This window comes from Protopterus annectens, chromosome 13.part0 (genome assembly GCF_019279795.1).
Source record: "Protopterus annectens isolate FY-2018-M chromosome 13.part0, PAN1.0, whole genome shotgun sequence".
NCBI lineage: Eukaryota > Metazoa > Chordata > Ceratodontiformes > Protopteridae > Protopterus > Protopterus annectens.
The window spans coordinates 576141396-576152990 of NC_056747.1; the positions used below are offsets into that span (position 1 = coordinate 576141396).

Here is an 11595-nt window from a genome sequence, read left to right on the forward strand (position 1 = left end):
ATTGCAGGTTCAACCCATTACCAATTCTCTGCACTGCCCTTTGGCTTATCTACTGCACCCAGAGTCTTTACAAAATGCCTGGCACCAGTAATTGCATACTGCAGACAGAGGAATTCAAATATATCCATACCTGGATGACTGCCTCATCCAAGCAGAAAGCAAAGACATTCTCTTACATAATCTGGCCTTTGTAAAGCATCTACTAAACTGCCTGGGGTACACAGTAAACGAAAAGAAGTCAAAACTAGTACCCTCACAAAAAATGACATTCCTGGGTGCCAGCTTGAATACAACGGCCCAGAAGGCTCATCTTACGCCAGACAAGCAACTACAACTGACTCAATATTTCAAGACAATGGCAACAAAGACCCAATTAACTGCAAGAAAAATTCTGCAGGCCTTGGGCTTCATGGCATCTTGCATACTAATACCATTTGCAAAGCTGCATATGAGGAAATTGCAGTGGTACCTAAAAAGCGTATGGTCTCAACACAGCCACAGCTTGGACACAATGATCTCTCATTCCCTGCCTACAACAGGAATTTCTATGGTGGTCAGAGGCATGTCACCTCAACAAGGGTCAGCCTTTCACCTTGCCCCCAGCCAGGCAAACTATCACAACAGATGCTTCAGATTACGCCTGGGGGGCACACATGGCAGGACAATGCGTTCAAGGTTTATGGACTGCAGATCAAAGAAATCTGCACATAAATCAAAAAGAGATGCTAGCTGTACAGAAAGCTCTGACAGCATTCAAGGATCTATTACATCCAGGACAACTTGCCATAAAGACGGACAACACCACAGTAATGTGGTACATAAACAAGGGGGTACACATTCCTACCCTCTATGCAGGCAAGCAATGATCTTATGGAACACAGCTCTGGCTTACCAAGTTCAGTTACAAGCTCAATTCCTGCCAGGACAGAAAAACACATTGACAGACGACCTCAGCTGAAACATCAAGGATCCCCATGAGTGGAAACTAGATCCACAAATATTTGCAATGATAACTCAAAAATGGGGCCTTCCAGACATAGACCGGTTTGCCAGTCCTCAAAACCATCAACTAACAAAATTTTGTACAAGGACATTTCACCATCAAGCTTGGAAAGTGGACGCACTCTCTTTCAGTTGGAAAAACCTGACAGTATATGCCTTCTCTTCATTGCCTCTCCTCACAAAGGTGGTTCTGAAAGTCAAAAAGGAGAGACCACGACTGATTCTCATAGCCCCAGACTGGCAACGCCAGCACTGGTACCCGCTATTGAGAAATATGGCCCACAGCCCACCATGGATATTGCCTCAAATCCCCCATTTGATCACACAGCAAAACAATTAGATTCTTCACAACCAGCTCAAAACTTTCAATCTGGCTACATGGCAAATCAACTAAACATCCAACCAGCTCCTCTTTCCCAAGCAGTTCTGGATGTTATTCTGGAAGCCAGGAGGCCAAGCACCAGGAAGGCTTATTCGGACAAATGGAAAAGGTTTTGTGCCTGGAACCAAGCTAAAGGCCAAGACACAATTCAGCCTCACATGCCTCACTTTCTACAGTATTTAGCTGAGATGTTGCACAAAGGACTTTCTTTTTCCTCCATTAAAATCCATGCTTCAGCTATTTCAGCTCACTACAACACGGATCCACCTTTATTTTCACATCCTCTTCTAAGGCAGTTCCTCAGAGGGGCAAAAAACATTAGACCACCCAGGAGAGCTCCTACACCAACATGGGACCTCAATTTTGTTCTGGAAAAACTAACGCTACCTCCCTTTGAACCAGCTTTCTCTGCAGATCTTCAGTTCCTATCATGGAAGACTGCCCTGCTCCTAGCAATAACTTCAGCTAGAAGAGTCTCAGAGCTACAGGCACTAATGGCAGTGGAACCTTTCCTTATTTTTCATCAAGACAGAGTTTCTCTACGAACTAATCCTTTCTTTATGCCTAAGGTGGTTTCCAGTGTGGCTTTAAACCAAACCATCCACTTACCCACCTTCTTCCCAAATCCACAGAACAAAGGTGAGAGACTCCTGCATTCCTTGGACATTCATAGGCAACTTCGTTACTACTTGGACAAAACTAAGGCTTTCAGAAAATCTGACCAGCTCTTTGTATCATATGCTACAGCTTCTCAAGGGAAGGCTATATCAAAGCAAACCATTTCTAAATGGATAGGTCATGGCATACGTTTCTGCTATACCCATCATGGAAACCAGTCCCTGCTAACATTAGGTCCCACTCTACCAGAGCAACAGCTACCTCTACAGCCTTTCTCAGGGGGGTTCCAACCAAGGAGATTTTAGAAGCTGCAACTTGGAGTTCAGTACACATCTTTACCAAACACTATCACTTGCCTCTTTACTCTAACACTTGCCTCTTTACTCCACCCTTCTTCAGCTTTGGGAATCCACCCAAGTGTGATGACTGTAACAGTGAAACACTAAGAACATAGTACAGTTTTGTGTACACTTACCATAAATGTAGATGTTAAGAGTGTATTCACTGTTGCAGTCCTGGATGTCCTTCAAGGATGCATCTGCAGTCATAACGTATGGGTTGTCCTGCCTCAGGCAGCCCTTCGGTCGGCCGGATTCCAAAGTCTGGGTCTGGCCTCGGCTGATGTCGCACTTTCCCTGACGTCAGAGCTTCTGGGGTATAAAGGCATCAGCCGACGTCATTTTCCTCCGTCTTTCTTGCCACACGGTGCCCGAAGCAGAAGCTGTTCGCAAGTGCCGGTCGGTCAGATTCGGAGAATTCAGCTACCGAAAACTTCTAAAAAGCTAAGTACCCCGTTGGGGACTCTTTCTTGCCTCAGCCGATGTCAAAGTAAATAATTGTTTAACTTGTGTGAAACAAATACCTCATAAGGATTTCCATTCTTACTGCCTTCCTTGCTTAGGCCCAGACCACGACGTATCAGCTTGTTTAGCCTGTGCCTCCTTCAACCGACGGACTCTTAGACGTCGGTCGGAGTTTGCAGAAGAGTTTTTTGGATCCGCTTTTGCATATAAAATGCCGTCGGAGACTCCCGACTACACATTTAGCCAAAAAACGCAAGGAAAAGGACCGACACTCGCGGCCCGCGGTTTCGGCTGAAACCACGGTTAGGCCTACAGCAAGTGTCTCGGTTTCGGCTGAAACAGAGTCCTCGGTTCTTACTTCTGCCGAAATCATACCTCCGACAACCGAGGCCAGAGAGGCCCTGGCTGAGTCGGCTTCAGAAATCCCTACCGAAGAAGCAAGCGCACAAGAATTGTCCGACACCCTTCCATTGGACATTTCTACTGCATGTGGGGCAGCTAGGCCCCCTGCTTCTATGTCTATTAAGGCCTTCTCCAGGGCTAAAGCAGCTAAAATCTCAAAAGCTTTACCTGCAAAATCTACTTCTCAGAGACCTTCAAGTTCACAAATTCTCAGCCTTGCTGAGGACCTTATATCTTTGATTAGGGGTTCCCACTTTTGTCAGACCATCAGGAAGGGGCATATTCGCCTTATGAGGATTCAGATGCAGAAGACTCTATTCCTTCTTCCTCCCCTCCAGAAGAATTTTCCTTTGGGGAGACTTTACACTCAATGAGGGAACACTTTCAATGGCAGGGTCAGGATTTCTCTGATTCTAGAAAAAGACTCGGGACATTTTTGCATTTGCCTCAGCATAGGCCTTTAGCCATACCACCTGTGCTTACTGTAGTTGATGATGCATATAATGTCAGTTCTGCCCCTGATTCTCTTCCACCGGCCCCTGCCAAACCTGATAGATATTACAGGGTCCCGGATTCTCACTTCCACTTGTATAAAGCCCATGCTGCAGACCCAGAAACTATCTCTCGGGGCCCAAAAGGTGTTGCAGCTACCACTGCCAAAAACCCCCTTCCCTCTGAAAGAGAGTCAAGAGCATTAGAGAGATGGGGAAAAAAGGTTTATACATCTGCTCCTCTTTCTGCCAGGGCATTAAACTGTCAATTCCATATGATACGGTATCAGGAATATTTGTTAGATCAGCTGAATAAAAAGCTTTCTTCTCCTGAACCTTTAGACCGTAAGTCCCTTCAGGATTTGGTACACAACTCTCAGCAGGTCAGTAATCATTTCTTAAAATGTGGCTATGATGCACTGGAGGCTTCATTTAGATCAGCTATGACTGGGGCAGTAATTCGAAGGCATGCCTGGCTAAAAGAACAATCCCTGCCAGACCATGTCAAGGCTAAACTCCTAGATGCTCCAATGGAGAAACAAAGTTTTATTTGGCTCCCCTGCACAGGAGATTCTAAAGAAGGTGGAAGAAAAAGCAAAATCTGTGCAAACAGTAAAGGATTTTCTGCAGGTTCAACCTCCGAGGTTCAGCAGAAACTGGCCTTCAAAGAATTGGTCCTTTCCAGACACCTCCAGAGCACAGAGGGGCAGGAATAGACGCCCAAGAGGCAGAGGTCAATCAAAGGGTGCCTACAGGGGTAGTCAGTGGCAGCCTGCCAACCAGAGGAGTAGTGCCACAACTGCAACTACAACCACTTCCACAGGACAGACACAATGACTTGACTCTGATTCCGCCTACCATGGAACAACTGGAAGCACCCTTGGGCGGAAAGCTGGCTTTATTCTCAAAAAACTGGCATTGCATTACAAAAGACACATGGACATTGCAAACAATAGACAAAGGATACAGGTTTCACTTCCACACTTTACCAAGGAGCAGCGGAATGCCAAACCTTCCACCAAACCAGAAGCCAGAGGCTTTAAGACAAATCAACAATTTACTCCAGATGAAAGCGATAGAAAGGGTACCATCTATGGAACAAGGCCAAGGATTTTACTCCAGACTATTCCTTGTACCAAGAAAAGAAAACCAATGGAGGCCTATTCTCGACTTGTCCGCACTAAACACATATCTCATTGTGCCAAAATTCAAAATGCTGACCCTACAGCAACTTCTTCCCATGTTGGGCAAGGAGTCTTGGCTGGTGACTCTAGATCTCAAGGAGGCATACCTGCACGTCCCTATACGACCAGATTGCAGAAGACACCTCAGATTTCTTGCAGGATCAGAGCATTATCAATTCTCAGCATTGCCCTTTGGCTTATCTACTGCGCCCAGAGTATTCACGAAATGCCTGGCATCAGTAATTGCACATTGCAGGCTTCAGGGAATTCAAATCTACCCATACCTGGATGACTGCCTAATACAAGCGGACAACAAGGCAAAACTAATAAAGGATTTGGCCTATGTCATACATCTGTTACAGGCCTTGGGATACACAGTCAACATCCAGAAGTCAAGACTAGTGCCATCCCAAAGGATAACATTTTTGGGTGCGGATCTGGACACTAACTCAGATGGCTTTTCTCACAGAAGAAAAACAAAAGCAACTCCCAGTCTACTTCATGGCTTTGACAAGACAAGCTCAGCTTACTGCAAGGAAAGTCCTGCAGGCCCTGGGTTACATGGCATCCTGCATAATCTTGATGCCGCATGCCAGGCTGCATATGAGGAAATTACAATGGTACCTAAGGAATGTATGGTCTCAGCACAGGCACAGTCTAGAAACCATGATACCAATCATTCCATGCCTAAAAAAGGAATTCCAGTGGTGGGCTCAGGCCTGCCAATCCAACAGAGGGTTGCCTTTCAACAAACCACGACCAAGGCAGACCATCACTACGGACGCCTCAGACCTAGGATGGGGAGCACACATGGAGGACAAGTGTATCCAAGGCCTATGGTCTCAAGACCAGCTGAACTTGCACATAAACCTAAAGGAGATGCTGGCAGTGAAGTATGCAATCGAGGCATTCAAATTATTCCTCCAGCAAGGACATTTGCTAATAAGGACAGACAATACCACAGTCATGTGGTACATAAACAGGGAGGCACTCATTCCTACCCTCTATGCCGGATGGCAGTGGATCTGTGGAACCTAGGCCTGAATCTCAGCATCCAGCTGCAGGCCAACTTCGTACCAGGAAAAGAAAATTCATTAGCAGACAGCTTAAGCAGAACTACCACGGATGCTCACGAATGGATTCTGCATCCAGACATCTTCAAACTCATAAGCAAATGGGGAATGCCAGAGATAGACCTGTTCGCCTCCCCACTCAACCACCAACTGAAGAAATTCTGCTCAAGGGTATACCACCCACAAGCCTGGAGGGTGGACTCTCTCTCTTTCATCTGGAATGCCCTGACAGTGTATGCATTTCCACCTCTCCCATTGATGTACAAAGTTCTACTGAAGATCAGGGAGGAACAGCCAAAGGTGATACTAATAGCTCCAGACTGGCCAAGGCAGCACTGGTATCCGCTACTGAGAAGCATGTCTCGGGCGAACTCATGACCTCTACCCCTATGGCCTCTTCTAACGCAGAACAACTTCAAGACCCTGCATCCAAACTTGAAAACACTGCAGCTAACTGCCTGGAAAATTGTTTAAAACAAAACCAAACTCTCTAATCTCAGAGGGTCAAGGACATTATCCTGGAGGCTCGCAGACCCTCCACAAGGAAGACATACTCGGCTAAATGGAAGAGATTCCTCATTTGGAGCACATCAAAGGGTACAGATGTCACACTGGCAAACCTAGCACACATCCTAGAATACTTAGCAGAACTGTTTCACAATGGCCTGTCCTATTCTTCCATTAAGATTCATGCTTCAGCAATTTCAGCAGAGTACAGCATGGATCCTCTTAGCTTCTCTCACCCTCTCCTCAGACAATTTTTAAGAGGGATCAAAAATGTAAAACCTCCAAGGAGACCCCCTCTGCCTGCGTGGGATCTCAATTTTGTGCTGGAAAAAATAACACTACGCCCTTTTGAAACCAGCAGCATCAGCAGACTTACAGTTCTTATCTTGGAAAACTGCTTTCCTTCTGGCAATCACTTCAGCAAGAAGAGTATCCGAGTTACAGGCACTAATGGCAGTGCAGCCTTTCCTTATTTTTCACCAGGATAGAGTGTCCCTGAGAACCAATCCTACTTTCATGCCAAAGGTGGTATCCAGGGTATCCTTGAACCAAGCTATTCATTTGCCTACGTTCTTCCCTAACCCACAGAACAAGGGGAAAAACTATTGCACACCTTGGATGTACACAGACAACTACGCTACTATCTGGACAGAACTAAAACCAGCAGAAAAACTGGCCAACTTTTTGTAGCATATGCAACTGGGGTGCAAGGAAAAGCAATTTCCAAACAGACAATTTCAAAATGGATAGGAAATTGCATTCGTTTTTGCTACTCTTTTCATGGAAAGACAGCTCCTGAAAATATCAGACCTCACTCCACAAGAGCCACAGCCACCACTACAGCTTTCCTACGAGGGGTGGCTACCAAGGACATTTTAGAAGCTGCTACTTGGAGCTCCCTGCATACATTTGCCAAGCATTACAATCTACCTTTATACTCCAGATCCCGAGCAGGTTTTGCAACTGCAGTTTTACAGGGGATCTTAACTACACCATCCTTATCTTAGTACCTCCTCCCCCAGTTTGGCTATGGTATTCTACCCATATGTTATGACTGCAGATGCATCCTTGATGGACATAGTACAGTTTTGTACCTACCATAAATGTAGATGTCCGATAGGTATGCATCTGCATTCAGGATTACCCACCCTCCTTCCCCTCTGTGGTATTCCTTTGGTGCTTACCCCTCTTTCAGCTAGCTGGGGGAATCTATTATGATGTATTTGTTTGTATGTATGTATGTACATATATATGTTGTTTGCTGCTGTTTGGAATTTTCAACATTTATCCAAATGTAGCCTTCCTAGAGGGCACCTGGCATCTGGGGCAAGAAATACTGAGGAAAATGGCGTCGGCTGATGCCTTTATACCCCAGAAGCTCTGACGTCGGGGAAAGTGCGACATCAGACGAGGCCAGACCCAGACTTTGGAATCCGGCCGACCGAAGGGCTGCCTGAGGCAGGACAACCCATATGTTATGACTGCAGATGCATACCTATCGGACATCTACATTTATGGTAGGTACAAAACTGTACTTTTCCCTCCCTACAGCCCCCTTGTTTTTCTCTCTTCTCTATGGCTATCACACACACCTTCCTGGGGTATTGGTATTTACTTTTTACTGATGTTGTTTTCCCCACCATAACTTGGCTCCCTATTTAGGGGGCTCCTGACATTTGGGGCAAAAAGCTGATGTAATGGCGTCTGCTGCCTGTTTTTTATATCCCTGACGTCAGTCCTGGAGCGACAGTAGCTGACACAGAAATACTAAGTCTCTGGTATTCGGGCCGACTGAGGGGGCTACCTGCAGGTAGATAACTCAAGTGTGATGACTGCAAAAGTGAATACATTCTAACATTACATTTATGGTGAGTGTACACAACTGTACTTATTTGAACATAAATAAAAATCCTCCTTTAGCTATATCTGGCTTCAGAAGCCAGTCTAAGTTCATAAGTGCCTCCTTTAGTCGTCCTGACAGTGTGTGCTTTTATTTTTAATGCTTTAGATAGCTTCCTTGAAAGGTGTTTTTGGACCTACCATATAGTTTAGAGTGAGGTTATTTTTATTTTATTTATTCTTTGAGTTGGGCCCACTGGCCAATGTCCAGTGTTCTGGGGACCACTGAGGTAGTGGTCTTAACTAGGGGAAATTTGGTCAGGGCACCAGGGAACTACCCTCATCTTTTTTTTTTTCCTGATAAGTACCATGGAGTCTTGTATCCAAGTTACTGGCAAGGCAGGCAGATGGGGCCATGGTTTAACATATTGTCTGAAGGATGGCACATTCAGGAGTGTAGCATCCCACCTTATGCTGCACTACTGTGCTAGCATGGACTACCAGCTGTATGAGTAGAACCTGCGGCATTCCCATTTTCTGGCACCAGAATGAGTTTTTTTCTTTTCATGTAGTTTTTACAGTGGTGGACACACAGGTTGGTGTATTGCTGAATTTCCATAACTTTTTTTTCTGGTAGGGACCGATAGCTCTATGCACTTTCTAAACTGGTGTAGAATTACTCCTTTCTGAAGCTTTCTTGCTGTTTCAAGGATAGGAGTGGTGCAAACGTAAGTGAATTTTGATGTTTCATCATAGAGAAGGATGAGGTTAGCACATTTTGTATTGCCTTAAATTTGTTGGGGGTATTCTTTAGGAGCTTTTAGGAGTTTAAAGGAAAACGTCACGTTTTATGGTCTGACTTCACTGCACAAGGTGATCATATTTGTAAGAATCTGGTTGAGTGCTTTGTCCTTCAGTAAGTTTGTCTACCAACTGCTCTAGTGAGGTTTTGTTTGTTCTATGAGTTTTGCTTATCCCTAGATTTGAGGTATAGGTGTTTCAGTATAACGATTACAGAAGTAAGCAATCTGTTAAGGGAGTATTGGAGATTTTAACTCAATTTTTGGTTGCGTACAGAGAAGCTGTTATGTGGGCTATTGAAGCAAGAAGTCAGATTTATAGCTTCTTGGAAAAGCTTAATCTGCCATTTGGTCTAAATACATCCAGCATTGGTCCTGCTGGTTGCAGAAGGTAGCTCGTTGTACAGCTGTGCCATTATGGCAGGAACATGATGTCTATTTGTCCCTCTTTACAGATGGCTGGTAAGACAGCATCTGAAGAATTGTATGCTGGTGTGGAAACCCCATCATTTGGCAGTTTAGCTCCAGAAGGTTATGACTGAGCTGCTAAAGGATTTTGTCTTGTAGTCCTGGGTTTGATTTCTTTAATTTCTACTTGCAAAACTCTGCAAATCATGAACTTAACAACTGCGCCCCCCCCGAAAAGAGGTAGGTATTCCAAGTTTAATTATCTGGCCTGGAAAAAGAGAGAGACACTCATTTGAAGAGGGGAACAGATATGTATATGGTATTCTTCAGACATAAAACTTGGATTTGAAAATCTTAGTAAACATAGCATTAAAAAAGGGGACTGACGTATATAGAGGACAGGGGTTAATGTTTTTCAGAAAGGTCCAGGAGAACATGGTGTCAGAGGTTGAAGTAACAAAGTGGATAATTCAAGGAAGGTGAGAAAATTGGTTTCACTGGTTGAAGTAACTGACCATCCTGTCTTAAGCAGATGGGTGAAAAATAGTACCGGAAGCCAAGCATGCATGTTGTATTCCACATTTCTCTGATTTTTGTTGTGGTAGGTGGAATGCACATTTAGGCTCTGCAGGCTATATCCATTATTTAGGGCCAGGCAATTCTCATCTGTAGTAATGTTTGTTTTTAAACTGTCAGTTGATCACATTTATCTATGAAATCTGCCTTTCAAACATTGAAATTTGCCTGACTTGTCTGCTTTTGTATTTTAAAAGGTAGAGAAGCAAATGAAGAGATCAATATTACTTTCACTTTGCCTGTTGCGTGGAACTCTGATGACTGTGTTCTGCATGGTCATTGTGACCAAGTGTTTTATAGTACATGTATGACGATTACAGCTGCAAACAGCGTGTTTCCAGTCACTGTGTAAGTACATCTTAAGGCCAAACTTTTAATTTGTGTCTAAATGATATATGTACGTACTTGTATTCCAGTGGATACTGATAGTTTGTAGTACCACATTACTCAGACTCTCTGTAGTTCAGAAGTGAACATTTGTAACATAATAGTGCATTCATGGTCTTAACAGGATTTGCTGACTTTGTGCATTATCTTATACAGAGTTAATTTGTAAAACACCTTTACTAGGAATGGCCCTTACTAGCTTGAGCAAATAAGTTGAAGATGGTTTTACTTTTAAGCAAAAAACAGATATTCATATTTTGGTTGCATTCATTTAGAGAGCTCTGCTGTAGGCAGAGCCTGACATCCAGCCTGACTTTCCAGAGCTGAGAACTCTTCCCTCATGGCCAGGCTAATGTCAACTTAAATCGGATGCCTCCATGCTTCTAGTATGCTGGTGATCTCTGCCTACCCCATCTCTTGTTCATTCTTGCCAAAGAAGTAGTCACGTCAGAAAGCTAAGTTACAGTCTGGCATTGGTCCAGGTATGCCACCTTATACCTAAAAGCCTTGAGATAAATAGCCCATTAAGGGTCCATTTACTTTATTGTTTGCTTATATTGTAGTTTGTATTGATAAGTGTTGAGCTGACTTTTTGAGTGGTGTTCTAAGGTTGTGGGGTACATCCACAATTGCAAAAATCTGCTGTGCCTGTAGACACCAAATTTCCCACAAAGACTGTCATGTTTAGTGTGTCTTTGCCAACATCTATGCCAATGTCCTAAATAATTTGGTCACATTTATGTAAATTAAAACAGGCATATTTTTAGTTGCGAACATTGTACATTACATACCTTGTTTACACAGTCAAACGTTACGTAGCTCATTCTATTCTTGCCTTCCCTTAACTTATTCCCTCCAGGGGAGGTCAGGAAGTTTGCACTGTAACTTCCAGTGGGCAGAGCCTAAGCCTTTTCACAGAACCAAATTATGGCCTCACATTTCAAACGAATGATCAGGTCTCTGGAACTATAAGGATTATGAAAGAAGTGTAAATGTCAAACATCAGCACAAACTGTTTTTATAGCCGTAGTATTCTTTAACTTCTAGGTCTTAAACCAAATTTTATAAGTCACAGTAAACAGTCACTGTTAATTTGTAATTTTTTGTAAACAACTTAAAATAT

General features: G+C 43.9%; 1 protein-coding gene across 1 annotated transcript in view; it reads left to right on the forward strand.

Moving 5' to 3' along the window:
* Positions 1-11595, forward strand: part of TMEM248 (transmembrane protein 248) — a 452360-nt gene that overhangs the window by 328871 nt on the left and 111894 nt on the right. The window contains exon 4 of the mRNA XM_044054239.1: positions 10283-10433. Within this exon, the coding sequence (XP_043910174.1) occupies positions 10283-10433 (151 nt within the window). The remainder of the gene's footprint in view (positions 1-10282; positions 10434-11595) is intronic.